Genomic DNA, 20,835 nt, shown 5'->3' on the forward strand with positions numbered 1-20,835 from the left:
CACTTGGTGTCACCCGAGTTCTGAACTTCCATGGCATTAAAGATGTACGGTGACGTCCTCACTGCTGTCTTAACATTCATTTCCTTAAGGAGACGTCACGTGGGACATCCTCAAGTGCTAATGAGTCAGTGTCTTTGGGGAGATGTCTGTTGAGGTTCTTACCCTTCTGTGTTATAAACTGGGTAGCTGGGGCAGGACAGGGACTGGCCTAGAACTCTCTACATAGTCCAGGATCAAACTTGTGGCAGTCCTGTCTTAGTCTCCCAAGTGCTGGGATCACAGATGTGAACCACCTCTCCCAACTTTGAATGGTTTGGGGAGTTTGGAGCCCAGTTTTAAAAAGTCATTGTCTGTCTTTGATAAGTGTGTGTGTGTGTGTGTGTGTGTGTGTGTGTGTGTGTGTGTGTGTAGCTTCTACATCCCCCCCCCCAACTGTGTCTTAAATGGGGCATAGAGTCTGGCTTCCAATTCCTCTTTCTGGGATGATGCTTTTAATGTTGTACCTGATATGCTATATCACCAACCACAGTCACCTAAATTTTCTCTTCCACTTGTTTTCTATAAGATTTACAGTTTTGCCGGGCAGTGGTGGCGCACGCCTTTAATCCCAGCACTTGGGAGGCAGAGGAAGGCGGATCTCTGAGTTTGAGGCCAGCCTGGTCTACAGAGTGAGTTCCAGGACAGCCAGGGCTATACAGAGAAACCCTATCTCAAAACAAAACAAAACAAAACAAAAAAACAAAAACAAAACAAAAAAAGATTTATAGTTTTGCATGCTTCATTTAGATCTGTGATCCATTTTAAGTCAGAGACCCATTTTGTGAGAAGTGTCACAATTTTTTTTAAAAAAAAGATTATCTTTTCTCCAATGAGTTGCTTTTGTTCATAAAATCTAAAGTTTTGAAGTTTGAACTAACAGATATTGCCTTTTGTTATTAGATAGGGCCTCACTGTGTAGCCCAGGTTGGTCAGAAATTCAGTCTCACCATCCTGTACTGCCCAGGCCTGAGTGTGTGCTGCTATACCTAACACACATTTAGCACATCTTGAACAACAGAAAGGAACAATTAGATTTTCTGGAAAAATATATTTCAAAATAAAGCACAAGAAACCCATTGGACCACTTTGAACCCAGGGCCTATGCTTTAAAGTACTTCTAGGTAGCCCTCTTCTACAGCCCAGCTTCTCCCTGGCTATGGCCTCTATGGCCCTAGGAACATTGCCACATTTTCTTGTCATGTGTCTCCTACTCTCATCTGAGAGCAGGTGCTAAGTGAAGCAGCAGAGACCATGGGACAAAAGGACCGTCCATGACAACATAGCACAGTCCACACTTAGACTGGACACTGCTCCCCACCCACATCACAGTGACGTAGTCACACCATTAACACAGCATGACAAAAGACAGAAAATGAGACCTGAGTAGGAACGTCCAAATAGATGTTTGTGTGTTGTGTGAGAAATGTCACTAGGAAGCGAGGAGGCATACACAGAGCCTTCGGTACACTCCAGACACTTTGCCTGGACTTTCAGAGGCATGGTCACCTTAAAGATCACGATTCTGTCACTTAGCTAGCTCCTCTGTCCCAAGGGCAGCACTAATAGAAAGGGGTAAGAACATGACATAGAGAAGAAGAAAGAGAATGGGAGGAAGAGTGACTCCCCCGGGGACACCCTGCACAGGTGTCAGCTCCTGGTGGGAATTTGTCTAAATGCCCACATTGCACCTTCAAAGGTTTTATGATTGCAGCTTGGCTAGGCTGAGATTTATCATTGATGAGAGCTGGGTCGGGGCTATAGTTAAACATTCTACAACCTACACAGCCAGGGGAGGCTTTCAGAACCATGCTAGCTGAGGGGTGTGCCACAGCCACGGAAGGTTGCTCACAGTGACAGTCACATTCAGGAAATCACCAAGTGTAGATGGATCAAAAGTTTAAAGAGTAAGAATGAAAGAGAGTAGATGAGGGAAGGTTGCAGATGACAGCTTCAGCAGAGAGCACCTAGCGTTTGGGGCATCCCAGATTCATAATGACCTCCCTGGGAAGGAGACATCTTGTGAGTTGGTGCACAGTAGAGAGCCTGCCATGCCTGTGGTATCTGTGAATAGGTGATACTTGACATGATTCTTAGTAGTATGTTCTCACCACTGGAGGATGGGTCTACTGGGCTTGGAAACCCAGGAAGGGAAGGCCTTCCCGAGGCTAGAACTCTGAAGCACACACTTACGGGAGGGACCCAGCAGGGCAGGGAGTTTGGAATTTTGTAGGAGCTGTTTGTATTAGTCACTGTCATGACACTGTAACAGAAATGCCTGATGTAGACAACTTCAGGGTTTATGTCAGCCACAGTTTCAAAGGGTTTCCTTGCGGCTGGGAAGACACAATGGGAGAGCTTGGTCCATGGAGGCCAGGGTGGTGGGAGGGGAAAGCAGAGAGGGCAAGGCAGGAATGTGGATGAGATACAACGCTTAGTGACCTATTTCTATCAGGTAGAACCCAAGCCCCCAAAGTTTCCAGAACTTCCCAAAATAACCCTGTGTCTAGGGACTATGGAAGATACTACAGACTCCTGCGTCTTGTCTTTCTCAGGCCTTGTCTTTCTCAGGCCTGGGGCTGCTTTCCCATCCTCCTGCACACTCAGCTTCAGATACCTTGTGCTCTCTCAAATGATACCCAGAATAGTCTGAAAATACAGTCACAACGTGCTGTCCGTTGAGTGAGACCCCAGAGCTAGGAAACAAGGCTCCCACACGCCCTCCACCGCTATGCACCAAACATACAGCCACTAGCTAAGGAAAAAAGTCCTTTACCTTTAGGAAGAAAGATTAGAGCCATTGTAGCCAAGAGAGGGTGGAAAGAGAGGATATTCATCACTCTTCTAGTTGCTATGACAAATTATCTGTCAAAGGGAACTCAGGGTTTCTTTTCAACTCACTGTTTAAGAAGGACACAGACCTCCATGGTAAGGCAGGCATAGACAGGCTATCATGGCAAGTGGTCACATTGCAGCTGCCTGATGCCACTTGGTTCCATTTCTCCTTTAAATCCAACCCGAAACCTCTGCCCAGAAGATGGCTGCCCACATTCGGGTGGGTCTTCCTTCCTTTGTCAGTTCTGTCTGGAAACGCCCTCACAGATGCACCCAGAGCAGTGTTTCCTAGATGACTCCAAATCCAAACCAAGGCAAGTTTTAATGGAAGGTGACCATCATGGCACATTACTGAGAAAGTTTGTACAGAAACAGTAAGGGAGACTCCAGTGAGACTTATCAGCACATGGTCTGCTTTATACTTCCTAGCACAGCAAGTCTTGTGTTCAGTGCTGCCTGGTAATTCTGCTGGGTTCCTTAGTTCTCCTTCAGGAGTGAAAACATTGCAATCTTCTGCCCAAGCCCTGAATGTGTTCATTGGCAATTTACCCACCTGCGAAAACTGTCCAAATTTCAAGCTTCTAATTTAGAGAATAGTTAAGAGAAAGAGGTAAGTAGGCAAAAGTCAGCACAAGCAGTTAGTGCTCTAAAAGGATGTAGTTAGTGAACCTGACTTCTAATGGTGTCAGCCTCTTCATTCCCAAGGGCGCACACACACACACACACACACACACACACACACACACGCACGCACGCACGCACGCACGCACGCACACACACACGCACGCACACACGCACGCACACACACACACACACGTAAGTATATAAACATCTTCAGTATTATTAATCTTTTTTAAGAGAAAAAAATGAAGGTAGTTATAGTTAAATGTCCCACTCTCATCTGGCTTGTTTCTAATCCTTTCTCTCATGATAAATATATTATATATCCATTGTGGGGAGAGCAGAATACAAAATTAAAATTATTTGCAAAGTCATTTATTACAGACAACAGATAACATTTAATGTCTTGTTGGGTGAGATGTATTCCCAATGATCAGGAAGCAAAGGCTAGAGGATCTCAAGTTCAAGGCCAACCCGGGTTGTATAGCAAACCCCTGGATCATAACAAATGACAGCACTTATGGGAATGTATAGCGCAGATAAAACAGGGCTCTAAACAAGTGTTGACTCCATCCAGAGCATGTGACTCTCACACTCTTGGACACACTGTGTAGCCCTTGACCTTAGCACAGTCCTTACCAATGTTCTACACTTCGTTGCTTACAAACCATGACCCTCAAAGGAGTAGGAACTTATGAGCTGCAGGGTTCAGAAGCTTAACACAGGAATCAGTTAGCATCTGCTAGGGAGGGAGGAATGAGGTCACATGTGCTAGTTAATATTACATACAAACTTGTCTAGTCCAAAGGTCACAGATGGTCTTGACAAGCATCAGTCTAAATGTCACTATGACTATAGATGTATATAAATTTTTAGATGTAAATAATAGTTATGTCATTGAATAACACAGATGACCCTCTGTAATGTGAGTGATCCTCATGCAATCAGCTAAAGGCCACCAGAGAAAAGGCTGAAGTAGGCTAAGGAAGAGGAAACCTTGCCCCAGACTGGCATGAGACTCTGAACTGAGTCACCTGCTCTACCTGGTTCTCCAGTTTGCCCTGTGGATTTCTGATTCGGTGGCCCCACATTTCAAAAGCCAGTTCTTTAAAGTGAAGCTCTCTGAATACACACACACACACTGCCTGAGGGTTCTCTGCCTTTGGAGAACTCTTGACTCACTCCCACATCATCCTTCAGGAAACTGTCCCCACCTGGGCACACATTGCCACACTGGCTCCTCCCCCTGGTCCAGCTGCCTCTCTACCTCACCTTCACCCTCCCTAATTCCTTCTTCACCCCACCTCCACCCCAGGTGAGCCTGTGTGCTCCTGATACTCCATATTGTCTCTAACCAATTCCCACCAAAAACCAAAGCTATGACAAACCTAGGAAACACATCTAAACTGGCTTGTGTTCACAATTCTAATAGCCCTCAGTGTCAAAGCAGCTGCTGAGAACTGCAGAGCTGCAGCTTGGCTACATGGTATCTGTGGGCAGAGAGCCGAGTGAACACATAAGGGCCAGCCTAACTGCCCCTCTCCCCCCCCCCCCCCCCCCCCCCGCGCCGTAGTGTTCCAATCATGTGGTCCACTGATTCAATTTGTCCAATGATTGAAGCTCAGTTGTCAAGACTGACTAACTTATTGGCTAATTGATTATCACTAAAGTAGGTGGCATTTTGTTGCAAAAGGGCTTGAGTACCAAGGCTTCCTCTGGCTTGAATTGTATTGAAACCAGTATTGTATTGAAGTATTGTATTGATGGAGAAGAATTCACTCCTGCCAGTCAGCTAACTGCATGCTGATTCAATTCCATTTGAACTGTACTGTTTCACGACACCTGTTAGAGTGTTCCAGAATGTAGGTGGGTGGGGGCGGGTCAGAGAGAAGGAGGCAGGGTCTAGAAGATTCCATAGGAAAGAAACCAGGGAAGAAGGCATGTGAGGTACACGACTGCAGGAAGCAGTGGGCAGGAAGGGAGTGGGGGTAAGGGTAGAGGGGTGAGAGGCAGAACTTGGATTCTCCTCCAGAGCGGCACTGCTAATTGCCATCTCATTTCACAGGGCTTTTTCAGCCCAGCCCAAGGCCAAGGTCGCCAACACCAGGTACTGCTGGCTCACTGGAAATGTCTTCTTCCTGAGAGTCAACTGTGGCGTAGCCATCTTCATTCCCAGACCCAGGGGCTCGGTTGTTCTACAATGTCACTTGAAAACCTATCACCCATGCCCTACCCAGCAGCCCCTACCCGTGAGCCATTCTCTGGCCTCTGTGTGGTATCGCCAGACACACCCAAGCTGCCTGTTTGGTTTTCAGCTGTTACTCTTTCCCGTATCAGTACATGACAGGGGACTGTTGGCTCATACTAGCTTAGACAATATCATCCAGATTTCCATAGCTGCTGGCTACTGTCTGAGCAGGTTTAACGCTGCCTTAACAGAACACCTCAGACTGAGCAGTTGATAATGAACAGAGTTACTGGCTCCAGGCCTGAATGCCAGGAAGGGCCAATGTCAAGATGCTGGCCCGCTGAACAGTTCTGCTTCCAAAAACACTCGTCTTCGCATGGGAGAAGGGAAGGGAGCAGAGACAGGGACCAAGCTTTTATGAAGGCATCAATCCCTTCAGAGGGGAAACCTAACCATAGCCTAATCACCTCATAGCCCTGTCACACTCTTAAATCCTGTGCGGTCATTTCAAAGGGAATATTCGCCCCATTTCAGGCTGGATACATGTTAGTCAGCAAGAAACCAATGACAGAGAACGCAGAATTCTTTGGGAAGGTGCCCTACTTGTAGACACTTCAGATCAGTTTCCCCAAAGGCCAGTGTGTCAGGCTTTCATGGTGGAAATAACACTTCAAATCACCCAACTTTTATGACCCTCTCTCTAGGCTCAACTGAAGACCATGTGTGGGTCCTGCCTAGCAGGTACATCTCCAACAGAAAATGCACTGGCTTTGTGGCCTAAGATGTAATCCTTTCTGAGCATGGTGTCTTCAAAACATTATTTCCGGACCTGGAGAGTAAAGAACCACAATGCCCTATAGTTCTCTGTAAAAGAACCTTTAATGGCTGGCTGGGTCATGTGCCCTTCCTACCGTATAACAGCATATGCCACACTTCACCATTGAACCATTCTTTACAGAAAACACAATGTTATGTTCTAGCCATATTATGTACAAGGCACTTGACTGATGGTCAAATGTGTTAGAGTCATTCTTGTTGCTGTTGTTGTTGTTGTTGTTGTTGTTGTTGTTGTTTTAAACCAGATTCTTCTAATGATGGCAATAAACTATCAAATAACTCAAGCTGACCTTGAACTCACTATGTAGTGGAAGATACTGTTTTCTGATCTTCTTGCCTCTTCCTTCTGCATTCTGGGATTACAGGTGTCTACTACCACACCTAGTTTAGACTATTCAAGGGATCAAAGCCAGGGCTTTGTGCATTCTAGGCAACTGTACCAGTCTGAGCTACATCCTCGGTCCCACAGATACTTCTCGGATGCATTCACCTGATACTTGCTGGGATCCCAAAGTACATCAACACATAGCACTTGTGCTTGTACAGGGGTCTGAAGAGACAGAGGATGCTGTCAGCGAGGATCTCACAGCAAAGCAGGAAGACCAACAACAACTATGCAAGCAAGCATGCAACATACAGTGGAACTCCAGTAAAGGGACACCGCTTCTTAGAAAAATGCCTGGTCCCTGGGCTGGAGCCAGGAGTATCGGAAATGAGCCTGCAGCATCTCACAGTGACAGACGGAAAGGGCTGCAGCCGACACACAGATGCACAACTGTGGGTGTGCAGCAAAGGGAAGCCAAAGACAAGTGAAAAAGTGGAAACCATCTGAACAGCAATCACAATGAAGCCAGCACTGGATTGTCATCCAAAGAGCAGAATAAATACCCATGAGGACGTGCTGAAGAAGTGGCCAGGGAAAGAGGACAGATCTCATCTGCATATGCTAACAGATGGTGTGGGCCATGCAAGTGATCTTTGGAGAAGTACTCTGTGGAAATGGGAGAGAGCGATCTTGCAGTGGCAACACCTGACAGCCACTACCTCAGCCACTTGGCCAACGTGGGCATCAGCAGTAAGGGGGAGGGGAGTTCATTAGTTATGATCTTTGATGTGTAGAAAACAACTCTCCCCTTCCCGGGCCGTTCTCTCAAAGTACTTAATCCCCCAGTCAATCCTGTGGACAGAATCAGACAAACCCCAACGAGGGACGGTCTGCTAAATACAAACTGGGCCTGTTGCTGAATGAATAGACAAATGTTTGCTTTTATTTCAAAGATCACACATTTTCCTGTCTTCCTGGCACGGAGAACTATGCCAGTGACAAATGCAGTCTGGTTCTGTGTTTCCAGACCGGACAGTGAAAGTCTGAGCTTTGGGACAGGGCTCTCTCCCTTACAAACACCAGCTGCCAGGCAGGGGGAATGAAGAGTCTCCTCTCCTCCTTTTGCAAAGGAACAAGAGGGTGCTGGAGGGAAAAATGTTCTCAAGAGCCTCTGTGCTCACCTCCTCTCAGTCCCTTGAAGAATTCACACTTTACACATTTGTGCCCATTAAATTTGAGGCCTTAGGAATCATGAGTGCCGTGCACAGGGAAGGCAGTATTCAGATTAGTTCCATTTGTCAGTTACAACCAAGTCTACAAGGGTTTGTCTCAGGGTGGTCTGATGCTTTGAGATGGTAGATCTGTCCCCTGAAAGTTTTCACGTCTGACACACAAAGCCACATGGTCCATGCTCTGGGCATCTTTGTATGCTTATCACATGATGTTAACTGACTTCAGTTTCCTGATGGGAAACTCATCAGATCAGTAAGCTCACCGAGTCTGCATTAATTGCTGCAACAAGACTGCCTAACAAGAAGAGAGCATCGAACAATAAAGGTGCCAAGAAATACATCCAAGATCAAAGGCCTCTGCGCTGACACAGAGGGTGTGAGCAAGAAGGAGCTGGTTTTCTGTGTCGGGTGGGCCCCTCTTTGGACATCCATGTGACAAGGCAATCCTCTGGGCTCTTTCATCTGACTTCTGTCCTGTGTGGTCCTGGAGCATCTTCCACCTGCCTGCCCTGGTACTGTTGTACAAGGAGTCAGAACCGGAGTAATAGCATGTTATTCTATAGGAAGAAGCAAAAGTTGTCCTTCAGAATTATCTGCTGTGCTGGTTCAGCTCTGTCAAGCCATGCACAGGTCCTGGTGGGCCCATGCCTATTATGTGCAAAGTGAGCATTGCTGTAGAAATGAAGAAAGGAGAAAGAAAGCAAGAACCTAAAACTTAAAAAAATTGTACAATCTCCAAAGAAGTTTACAATCTGCTTAGGGGGGGAAATGGCCACAGGTGAGCCTGCCTGGATTGTGTGCTTTCAGGTGAGATGGAGAAGGAACTAAGAACCTGCTGTGGCCAGACTGGAAGGCAGGGAGGCACACCAGGGCAGCCTAGAGCTGCCTCATTTTTTTCTCCAACCCTGGGGTTCAAGGTCATTCCAGAGACCATCTGCAGGCTCCAAATTTTCATGATTTCTGAGAATCCTGTGTTCAAATATTTATAAGGTGGGTTTTATAAAGTGTTGACTCAACCTCCATGACCTGAGAGAGACATTTTAAGAAGCACTATTATCCTTGTTTTGTAAGAGAATATGACCTAACAGGAAGAATGTAGCTAAGGTGAGAATATAGCCCAACAGGTAAGAACATACCTGCCAACCAATTTTGTAAAATAACCAAATTACACATCTCTTATCTGAGGGAAGGCCCTGTAAAATCCGGTCCTTAAATGGCTTCCAACATTTCCAGCCCAGTAGCTGCTGTACCACCCTCTAAGCTTGCCCTGCCCTTACCCTGCCCTCCTAGATGTGATAGCAGACACAGTGGGGTCTCTCCAGAGGGAGGTCCACTCCACTTCCCTGGATGATTCAGTAAAGGATTCGGGTGACTAATAAAAACAAACCTTTGAGACTCCTAAGTGGTCATTAAGGAATAAAGAACCTCCAGGCTGCTCTAAAGGAGAGGGTGCCTAAAGGGTCCAGAAAAGATGAGAACAAGCCAGCTTCCTCCTTAACAGGACTACCAAAAGGAGGGACACAATACTAGCTGGATCCTCTCACTCCAAGCCTGTTCCCTTGGTACTCTGGGCAGCCCTCGCTTCATTAAGGAGTCCTCCAGTGTCCAACCCCAGCAAGGCCTCAGCGGCCAACTCTTCCCTGCCCTTGATGGGATCTGGCTGAGCTTGCCCATCGCGGTTCACGCTCCACCCACGTCCACAAGAAGGGGCATGTCTTGTGTCCCAAACCCAAGGGAAGACCATCCTACACCTGGTGTTTCTCCTAGGGGACACTCGCAGTGGCCCCTGGCTTCAGAAGAAGGATCCCAACAAGTGCCCTAATCTATTACCCCTAAGAAGAGGACTCGCTCTGATCCCCAGGCCCTACAGGGAAGGTCCCCCCTGCTCCCTGCTCCACAGAAGGGGACCCGCCCCTCCTCTGCCCCGGAGAGAGGGCGGTGCGCACCGCAGCAGGCGCGTCGTGTGCCCGCGCTCCTTTCCCGCAGCCCTCCCGTGCGGCGTCAGGCAGAGGCGGGGTGGGGCGCGGTTAAAAGAAGCCGCAGGTGGAAACCCGGGCTCCACCCGCACTGTCCCGGATTCCGTTCCCGCCGCGAACCGCCGGCGCCTGATCTACGCGCACAGCCGGAGCTCTGGGTGCCGATGCGAGCAGGTAAGCTCTGGGTGCCGGTGCCGGTGCCGGTGCCGGTGCCGGTGCCGGTGCCGGTGCCGGTGCCGGGCAGGTAAGCGCCAGTGGAAGCATTTCCTCCCAGAAGCTCGAGCAGGTGAAGGAAGTGGTCTGTCTACTTCCACCTCAGATTTGTGGGTCGCGGGGGTGGTGAGTGTCCCCAGTTGGCCTGGCGGTTACAGGCAGAGTCTTGACGGTGGGGTGCGGGAGGGTGCACGCATCCTTATCTGCCTCCCATCCGCATCTGGCCAGGGACTGGAACCACAGCGGGGTGGTTGTCACCCGCGCCGCCCCCTCCTTCCCGCACTGCAGCAGGAACTGGGATGGACTAGGTTGACTTCTACATGCACCATGCCCCTCTGACTTGCACGACAGGTTTTATAAATACATCAGGTTGTTTAAAGTGACCAGAGTCCGGACTAAGTCCCTTTTCTCATTTCCTTTGCTGGTTTTGGGCAGAAAGGCAGAGCAAGGATTGATGTTTACTGCTACTTGGAGGCTGCATGATTAAGACTCGGGAACTTATGAAACGAAGATGACAGTAGAGAGCACAATAGTAATTAAAAGTAATTGGTGACATCTCGGATTTAAAAGTTCAGACGTGGGTAATACTTCCTGAATAAGCCTAGTCCCAGGTGCTAGCAGCTTGGATTTTGCAGTCTTGGGCTCCCTTCTGTTCCTGGGGACCAGGCCTCTGGTCTCAGAGAGTGTGACATTCATACAGCTATGGACACTGGAAAGTCCACGGACCTGCAGCCGCGGTAAGGGACACCAACCAGGAGACTTTAGTCAACCCGTGCCTGATTAATTTAACGCTGCAGCCTGGTTTTTCTTCAAGTAGACTACGCTTTCTTTGCCCCAGTTCTAGCAGAATCTAACCAGTGTTCTAAAAGAAAAACGTCCTGTCCTGATGCAGTTTCCTGAGAACTGCAGGATGCTGCTCAGAACTGCCCCTGTGGAGAGCTTTGTCAGCTCTTTGGATCCAGCAGAGTCTGTGGGGGGTGTTGTCTGAACAGTGCCAAGAAAGGGAGGTGGTGATGGAGAGAGCCTCCTGGGTGCTAGCCTGTCACATAACTGGGGGTGTGAAGGGTTCCAGTTCACCTCACACAGGGACTTGAGACCCAGAAGACTGGTCCATCAACCCAGGTCACACTGGTGGCTGTTATTGAAAGGTAAATTCCTATGGTGACTTTGTTCTGTTTCTCTCTCTCTCTCTCTCTCTCTCTCTCTCTCTCTCTCTCTCTCTCTCTCTCTCTCTTGCAGTGTGAGAGAAGAGTTAGGTAGGGTCTTTTAACAATTTCATCAATAGAAAGAAAATTCTGACTTGCACATCCTCACTATGTAGTTCTGACTCAGTCTGGAACTTTCAGAGACTAGGTTTGGGTGCACTGGTTAGGTGGAGTACAATCATGGGAAGATTGTTGTTTCTTGGCCCCTGAGGCCATAATCTTACACTGTCCTGGGCAGGATTTTCAGGCGCTGTTGCTTGATCTGGGAGAGTGGAACTAGGCCCCAGGAGCCGCCCCCCCCCCCCCCTTTCAGAGTCATTTAATTGTAACTGCACCTAAACCTTGTGTGGAGAGGGAGAGCCTTGCTTGGAATAGGCAACTAATAAGAAGGCCTAGGGAGGGGATGTCGAAATTAATTGTCGTTTGGAACGAGTGGATGAAGAAACACAGTTTTGTGGGTTGCCCATTCTTATATCTAGAGGACAGCAAAGGTTTCGCTGGTGCTGAGTGGATGTTGACGAGGTGTATGAATCCTAAACCTGATGCCATCACTACTCACTGTTTTGAAATCACAGATCCTGACTGTTTGCGTCATTAAATTTCAAACTAGACTATCAGGTTGTCTCTTGGGTCACCTGAGATTTCTAGAGATTTCTTGATTAAAGGATGACTTTTCAGATTAAAAAAAAAAAAAAAACAAAAAACAAAAAAAAAAACAAAACAAAAAAAAAACAAACCACAAAACCCTAGTAGTGGGGAGGTGGCTGTACTCAGCTTTTCAAACTCTTTGCAGACTTGGAAGTTGGGTTTGAGGTTGGGATGGTGGATTATCATTACCACCACTGCTGTTGTGATTAACAGGAACAGAAAGCTACCCTGGAGACAGCCTTCTGGGGGGCAGAGGAGTACAAAGCATGGAAAACTGACAATTTCCAAACTGACCGTTCAATGCATCTGGTGATACAAAGTTTGTCCAACTAACTTGCACAGATCTTGGCAACATTAACGACAGTGATTTTCTTTTCATTCAACAGGTGACATTCCCAATATCGCCCTAAACAAAGCAGCAGTACAGTGTCACCACCACTTACACTGCTGACTTCCAGAGGAGTAGAAGGAAAAACCAGAAGTCCTTGCAGAGGGATTTTGCAGTGGCCCTTTAACTGGACGCACTGGAAGTCCTTGGGAACGAGACTCAGGTATGGGTGTTTTGCTTGAACCTGGTTTTCTTGTACCTTTACCTCTTCAGAGCTCACATGGGCTTTGTAAGGAGTGTGCTTTCCTCTTGGGCCTATTAAATAATCATCAAGTGATATTTATTTTCCCGAAGTGTACTGTAGATTGATTTAGAAAAAGAAAGCTCTTTCTGTGTGGTGAGGGGTTTTGTTTGGGGTCTATCTTCCATGGAGTTAAAATGACATGATTTTGCTAGCTGTAATTAAATTCCTAAGTAAAAAGTTTCAGATCGTCCTTGCTGAACATGCAGGTCTAACGCCGAAGGCCAGGCTTTCTCTCCTCTTGCCCACCCCTCCTCCTGGCAGCTGCTGACAATCACAACTCGCCTGCCTTGATGTTTTCTCTTCAACTCTAATAAAATTGTCCTCAGCCTTCAAATACCAAAGCTTTCAAAAACCAGTTATTATGATATATAACTTCTTGAGGGCTGAGACAGAAGAATTACTATGAGTCTGAGGTCACTCTAGGAGCACAAGGCCAGTTAGAAATACACGGCAAGACCTGTTTCAAAACAGGATTGTAAAAGTGATCAAGGAACACATCACTGCTGGAACAAAAGTAGACCCAGCTTATTTGAAATGTGAAAGAGAGGAGCAGAGCTACTTCATAATGGTGGGTCCTAAAAGTGAGTGCACTGCTCTACCTTTAGTGATAAATATTTAACATTGCAATTATAATATCAAGTACAAAGTTATGCACTGTAATTAGATACATCACAGAAAAAAGATGTGATTTGTCTTCCTAAACCTAAATGGAACCACATTCTTGTAAGGTGACAGACATCTATGGGACCAAGCATATCTATGTATTTGTTCCTTATAGGCAAGCCAGGAAGCTGTCAGATTAGAGGAAGCTCTCTGGTGTACAAAGAAACAGTTAATAGTTTGATTTTCACTGAAGAGGCTCCTCCCACCAGCTCTCACCCCCCTGAAGCATGGAAGCGAAGTGGGGGGGTGGGGGGGTGGGGGGTTGTTCACTGCAGGCAGCAAAGAGTTCTGGGGGCTACAGTAATTTGGGAAATGATTTCTGCATTAGTGACCTTTTCTCAGAGTAGTGGCTACTTCCTCTCCTCTCTAGCCAAAGATGCCTCCAGGTCCCAGGTACCTACAAGGGCAACAGGGTGACAGGATGCAGAAACTTCCCAGGCTCGGTCTACATCTGTCTCCCACTGAGAAGGCAGGGCAGGAGGAACACGTCCTTTAATCTTCAGTTGTCCACCAAGTCCACCCCTCATGGAGCTCTCTGGGCAGGGAAGAATCTCTGGGGACCAGCCAGGCTTTCCCAGCAGCTGAAGTCATGTGTAGGGAAGTGTAGGGCTCAGGAACCTCCCACACTATCCAACACTCTCAACTAGCTCCTCGTACTAGTACAGCGATCTCCACCTTCTTGCTTTGGCCCATGCAAAGCTGCTGTGTAGGACAGATAACCAAGGCTTTATGGAAGACCCCCTCAGGGATGACATGATCTCAAAGAAACCGAAAGAGCCATTTCACTGATGCAAAGGGCTAGCTCAGGTTCATGTCACGTCCTTGGTGCAGCCAACTAGGGCTGGAGTGAGCAACAGAAACTAGTCATAGCTCTCTTTCTCACTCCTTTCTTCTGTTACAAATAAGTGAGTTTTTATTGCTTTCCAGGAAGATGCCTTGAATCCGGCACCCTGCTTTTGACCCGATTGTCTTGAGTAACCAGTAGGCTCAACATGCCAATGCTTGAGTTTAACTTTATTTTCCTTAGTGATTTAGACATCCTGTGGCTTCCTTTAGAGCAGCTGATCTCAACTTGTGAGTCATGATCCCTTTGGGGTCAACCTACCTTTTCACAGAGGCTGCCTAAGACCCCTGTAAATATCTGATATTTATTTATGACTTATAATAGTAACAACATTACAGTTATAAAGTAGCAACAAAAAGAATTTTAGGGTTGGGTCATCGTGTGAGGCACACCTGTGTAAAGGGTCACAGGAAGGTTGAGAACCACTGCTTTCAAGGTTTAGATCTGTCGCTGAGGTTGCTTCCCTTTGTAGTTTTTGCTTGGTTTGAAGTATTTGAGATAGGATCCTGTAGCCCGAGTGGGCCTGGAACTTCTAATACTTCTGCCCAGCTATCACGTGCTGGGATTATAGGCACACACCACCACACACAGCTAGATTCTTAGCTTTTAATAATAAATTAAGCAAGTGTATTGAAAATCGATTATCTTCCATTTTGGCATGGTAGAAGGATAGAAAGTCTTGGAGGCCCAATGTCGGTGGAGGGGCAAAGATTAAAGCTAGTGCCAGCATTTGTCTCCACCTGTCCTGCTTTTAGGATTGTGGGACTAATATTCTTAGGGAGAAAACATGATCTCTTGACCTCAGCCCTTCAACATTCATTCAAGTCCTGTCTGTGGTCCTTTGAGACCCTGATCCATTTGCTTTCTAGATGTCAGGTGACCAGCGACAAGGGATGTGATAGAGAGCTTACAGAGGAAGCAGACCTCTAACAACAGGACCACTCAGACCTCATGGATGTTGCAGCCTTGGGGGAAAGGGAAAGGTTTTAATTGATAAAACTCATCCATCAGGCAAGTTGTTGAGCAAACTGTAGGAGTCATGTGCTAATTGGTTAACGAGAGGACATTTTAAAACAAAGAAGGCCTCAGGGGGAACAGCTGTGGCAAAGTTTGTGTGAACTTATACACTTATACACTTCTGCTCCCCATGGGTCACTTACTGATACGCCTCGAGAGGATGGAAGCGACAGTTAAGGAAATTTAACAGTGGCTTTCAGCAAGGACTAAAACTTAATTTGTATAATTTATATTATTTAAGGTAGCCTTTTTTCCCCCACACAGATACTTATGGTAGGCAGCGAAAGTCTCTCTGGGGCGTGGAGTATGTAGTAAATAAAAGAGGATATTTAATACTCCTAACTTGCGGAGCCTATGTGGCTATGGCTTCCCAGTGATCTGCCTGTTGGGCCTCAGCCTGACTCTAACTAAAGGCTTCTGGGGCTGAGCACCATTGGTTTCTGAAAAGCCTATTTCAAATTTTCAAACACCCCAGGCTGCTGTTAATGCTAAACACTCAGTCCAGCTTCTCAGTTCCAGATCAGCACAGGGTTTGAATCTTTCTGCTACAACTGCCAACATTACTGCCAGGTGCTCCACAGTCTGGACCCTCAGACTAGTTTGTCTTGGGCCTCTTAGCTGCTCCGCTTGTGAAACCTGCTTATGCTGCCACAGGTGCCCCAGAATACCAGAATCTTCCCCAAACTACGAAGTAAATATGTCTTCAGGGAGCCTGGACACTCAGTTCTCATGTAGCCTCAGTCATTTTTCCACCATAAGAGGAAAGACACTAATGTCCTGCTGATGACAGAGCTTGGGTACTCTTCAACTACAGAGTTGTGGTGTGCTATTAAAGGCACTGTCAGGATCAACTATGTTACTGATGTTATGAGATGTCTACAAACACCAGTTATACCTAAGATGTTGTCTATGCCATTGCCCTGATAATTGTTACCAATTATTACAAAATAGTTAAAGGGTGTCATTTTAGAACTTTGTTGGAGGTTAAACAGAAAGCATCCTAGTTCAGTTGGTAGATTGCTCACCTAACACATACAAAGTTCTGGGGTTCAATCCCCAGCATTAGGAATAAATAGATAGATACCTTTCTTGGGTTGACAATTAAAATGGTACTATCTGTGTGAGGCATGTTGGCATGTGCTTGTAAACCCAACGTTCAGGAGGTACAGGAAGAAGAATCGGAGTTCCAGGCCAGTCTGGGATACATGAGACTGTCTCAAAACCAAAAACAACAGCACTAAATAACCAGCAGCACTGACCATAGCAATATAGTCCAGGAATGCACCCACTACTGTCTGTTACTTAGATCACCGCGTCTCTCTCTCCTTTTCGTAGTGTGGATGTTTTACTTTTGTCTTTCCATTTCCTTTTTGTTTGACAGATCTAGGCCTCTCCATTAACCTTTGTTCTGAGTTGTTCCCATCTCTCTGTGGCTTTAGGTCTCCCTCTGTCACCTGCCCTTCACAACAAGGGACACAATTTTTAAGGACCCTTCTTCCTCCTCTTTTACAAATCCTTGATGATGAAATTCAGTTCTTATTTTTTATTAAAAAAATAATTAAGATTTAACCAGTCCAGGCTAAATTGAAGTCATTGCATCAGTTTAGCACTGCAGTAGGGGAGAGGTAAGAGGTTCAGTGAGTTCACCAGAGCTACGGTTCAGTGTGGCTCGAAGAGTCCACCACTCTGATGATGCCTTCCTTGTACTCACAGCATGTGTCAGCTTTCAGGACCGTGAACATTACAAGGTTCTAGCCCACGGCAGGGGGACAAATTCTTGGAATCAAAACAGGGAAATTTCTAGATATATCCTATCGTGCCCGCTTTCACCCCATTGTGTGCACCTCAGATGCTACTGTCTGACCCTGCAGGGGTAGAAATAAGCACAGCAGTGTCAGATGGACACGGCAGCTACCGGGCAGCTTTCTGAGAAAAGTATAGACTGTAAAATTAGTCAAACCAAGGACACCCCAAGGGGCACGGTGGTCAGGTGAAGAGCGGCCAGCAATGCTGAAGGCAGGCTGTGGATCTGGTATACTTAGACATTGACCATAGTTCAGTGCTCCTCACTCACTTAGAGGAGAAAGTTCTCCTGAGACCAGCAACAAAAGGACTTTGGTGACTCTCTCATCCCCTCCAAGTGGATGAAAGTTGCCTGAGGGTCCTGGTTTCCAAGGATATCCAGTGTCTGGTTTGTGTCATTCATTACCCTACACTAGCACATACCTTTTTTTTTTTTTGAGCTTGCCAACCAGTTCTTTCTACTTGGTCATGTGAGATAAGAAGTAGCTGTTTGTAGACAGGAAGCTGCTGAAGAGAACTCTTTAGAAGTGTGATTAGGATACTGAACTTAGCTCTCTACAGTTGATGGCTTCTGGGCGGGATGCAGTGAGGGAAGGACTCAGTTCTGTTTAGGGGGCAGGCCACTGAGAGTTTGACCATGCTCTAGTGAGTATATAGATAATGGTTATTTTTCTCTTTCCTATTTTATTTTTATTTTCATTTTTACTTGGGAGGGGGAGGGCACAAGGATGGGGAGCAAACATGGAAGGATTGGGAAGTGTGATTAGTATGCAAGATGTGAAACTCCCCGAGAATCAGTAGTAGCAAGAGTTGCCAACATAACGCAGCAGTTCTCAAGCCCTTTGGGGGTCGAAGGAACCTTTCACAGGGCCTAAGATCACTGGGAAACACTGATGTTTACATTATGATTCCTAACAGAATCAAAGTTACAGTCATGAAGTAGCAACAAAAATAATTTTATGGTTGGGGGAGTCACCACAGCATGAGGAGCTGTATTAGGGGGTCCCTGGATTAGGAAGGCTGAGGACCAGTGCCGTGGACAGATCTTTTCTCTGTCAAACCAGTCTTTCAGAAGGGAGGACAACCCTGGGCTGCTGTGGCCCCTAATGCAATGGGACTCGTATTTTTTGAGCAACAGCTGACAAATGGCCTGCTTCCACCAGAGAACAAGGAAACAGTCTGTGTCAAACCTTGTGATTCTCTTTTGGAAGAGGTAGTTGAAGATATTAGATTTCCTACGAACACGTGACTGTAGCAGATGGTCCATTCAAGCTAAAAATATAAATATGCACTCTAAAAGGTCAATTAATGACGTTGTTTCTGCATAGTCTGCTGAGTTAACCAGAACGTGTGAGTCTAATCAGTGATTTCTGCTGTATTTGGGGGCTTGGATAAGCTGCTTAGTGACTAAAACCTGAGTCCTTGAATAAAACCACCCTGATACGATGTACGTGTTTGCAATAGTGAGGAAAAGGAACTTGAGAATGTTTGTTTACCTGCGTTGGTGAGTCAGTAACAACCTGTGTGTTACATTCCTGTGTTACATTCCTGTGAATTTAGATGACTTATTTTGCATGTGAAAGGCACGATTATCATCCAAAAACTGAAATCAAGTATCTATTTACAGTGCCGATCACTTATTGAAACAAACCCTTCACCTAAGAGAGTTGTCTGATTGATGTTGCCTCATAGAGGGAATAAATGAAGTTTGTCCACTATTTCTTATTTGTGGTCAGAAGGAGAGAACATCTTTATCATGGGCGTTCCTTATCAGAAAAACACAGTAAATAGCAGACTAGGTGGTTGAGCCTTGCTTAGATTCACATGACTTATAATTTCTCCGTGGTATTGGCCGGTTAATTCAGAGGTGCCTTCTACTAATTAGCTTTGCTTCTTTTTTAATCTGTTTAAGAATAAGCCTGCACGATGGACTGGGGGACCCTGCACACTGTCATTGGCGGCGTGAACAAGCACTCTACCAGCATAGGGAAGGTGTGGATCACCGTCATCTTTATTTTCCGAGTCATGATCCTAGTGGTGGCTGCCCAGGAAGTGTGGGGTGACGAACAGGAGGACTTTGTCTGCAACACTCTGCAGCCAGGGTGCAAGAACGTCTGCTATGACCATTTCTTCCCTGTGTCCCACATCCGGCTCTGGGCCCTGCAGCTGATCTTTGTGTCCACCCCAGCACTGCTGGTGGCCATGCACGTGGCCTACTACAGACATGAAACTGCCCGAAAGTTTATACGTGGGGAGAAGAGGAATGAGTTTAAAGACCTGGAGGACATCAAACGGCAGAAGGTGCGCATTGAGGGCTCGCTGTGGTGGACATACACCAGCAGCATCTTCTTCCGCATCATCTTCGAAGCCGCCTTCATGTACGTGTTCTACTTCCTCTACAATGGGTACCACCTGCCCTGGGTGCTGAAATGCGGCATTGACCCCTGCCCCAATCTCGTGGACTGCTTTATTTCGAGGCCAACCGAGAAAACAGTGTTCACTGTCTTTATGATTTCTGCATCTGTGATTTGCATGTTACTCAATGTGGCCGAGTTGTGTTACCTGCTGCTTAAATTGTGTTTTAGGAGATCCAAAAGAACACAGGCACAGAGAAACCACCCCAACCATGCCCTGAAAGAGAGCAAGCAGAATGAAATAAATGAGCTGATCTCAGATAGCGGTCAGAATGCAATCACAAGTTTCCCAAGTTAAACATTTCAAGGTCAGGTGTAGGTGAGCCCTTCTAAGCATTCGCCCTCTTTGTAGACAACATCCATCTGACAATTCCTTCTCTAGGTCAAGAGTTTGTCTATAAATGACTCATAGGAAATAGATACTTGAGTTCAATTATTGTAGAACACCTGAACTATTCACACATAGTTTAAGTCAAAATTGTGGTCTATCTCTGAAAACCAAGCCCTCGTGATAACTGGGCCATGAAATCACTTGGACAAGTCGTATGTGAACTGTATGACTTAGTATTTCCTGAAAATTTATATAGCTTGTTTATATAAGAGCAATTTATCTGGAAATTAATAGTTTTATCGGTAAGATATTTTTATAGGAATGAATATTTTAGTTCTGACTTTGAATTTATATAAAGTATTTTTTTAAAGACTGGCCTTCCTTACCTGGAAAAAAATATACACAGTTAGCTTTACAACACCAAGTATCTAAAGTTTGAACTTGTAAAGGGTCTAGCATATTATATTGTTTTCACACTGTCTGAGGACAGTTTAATGAGCTAGTGTGTGCTCTTAAGGTGGGACTGTTCATTGGACAATATACATTGCCATTTGCTAAATATGAATGGAGTTAAGGAAGTGGTACCCTTTTTGAAACTAGCCTTTCCACCTATGGTGAACAATGAATATGATCACTCCAATAAAGCTTGACCCTGTTGCTTCAGCCTCTGTGTACACTATTTGTTTCTGTTCCCTCCAGGCCCCACACCAGTGTCACTAGAGATGTGATGTGTTAGTAAATTTTTTCAGGGGAGGAAGCAGTTGCTATAGGTACTGGTGCCTACAGGTGTAGGCACCAACAGAGGCTGAGGTTAGCTCCCTCAGCTTGGAAAGAGATGCTCACAGAGCTCTGGGAAATGTCTTCTCTGTCAGTTCAGCCTGGATGGTGCTCCTTAGGATGCAGCAGAGGCAAGAAGAGGTCAGCATTGGTTATGTAGAAATGTGTTTTAGGTTAGTCTGGGCTACATATTAAGACCCTGTGGGAAAAAAAAAAAAAAAAAAAAAAAAAAAAAAAA

The 20,835-nt window shown here is 46.1% G+C and overlaps 1 protein-coding gene across 3 annotated transcripts; it reads left to right on the top strand.

The window, feature by feature from the left end:
* The first annotated feature begins 9,454 nt into the window (after positions 1-9,454).
* On the top strand, positions 9,455-20,483 carry Gjb6 (gap junction protein beta 6). 3 transcript variants are annotated; one of them, XM_034498069.2, is made up of 3 exons: positions 9,455-10,224; positions 12,503-12,667; positions 18,988-20,483. In XM_034498069.2, the coding sequence occupies exon 3, from the start codon at positions 19,002-19,004 to the stop codon at positions 19,785-19,787; it is 786 nt and encodes a 261-aa protein (XP_034353960.1). In that variant the 5' UTR covers positions 9,455-10,224; positions 12,503-12,667; positions 18,988-19,001; the 3' UTR covers positions 19,788-20,483. The 3 variants fall into 3 exon arrangements, with proteins under 3 accessions (XP_034353960.1, XP_076787056.1, XP_034353961.1); XM_076930941.1 differs by lacking the exon at positions 9,455-10,224 and adding an exon at positions 10,590-11,000; XM_034498070.2 differs by lacking the exon at positions 9,455-10,224 and adding an exon at positions 11,060-11,411.
* Positions 20,484-20,835: the final 352 nt, after the last annotated feature.

The sequence above is a fragment of the Arvicanthis niloticus genome, chromosome 3 (assembly GCF_011762505.2).
Source record: "Arvicanthis niloticus isolate mArvNil1 chromosome 3, mArvNil1.pat.X, whole genome shotgun sequence".
In the NCBI taxonomy this organism is placed as follows: Eukaryota; Metazoa; Chordata; class Mammalia; order Rodentia; family Muridae; genus Arvicanthis; species Arvicanthis niloticus.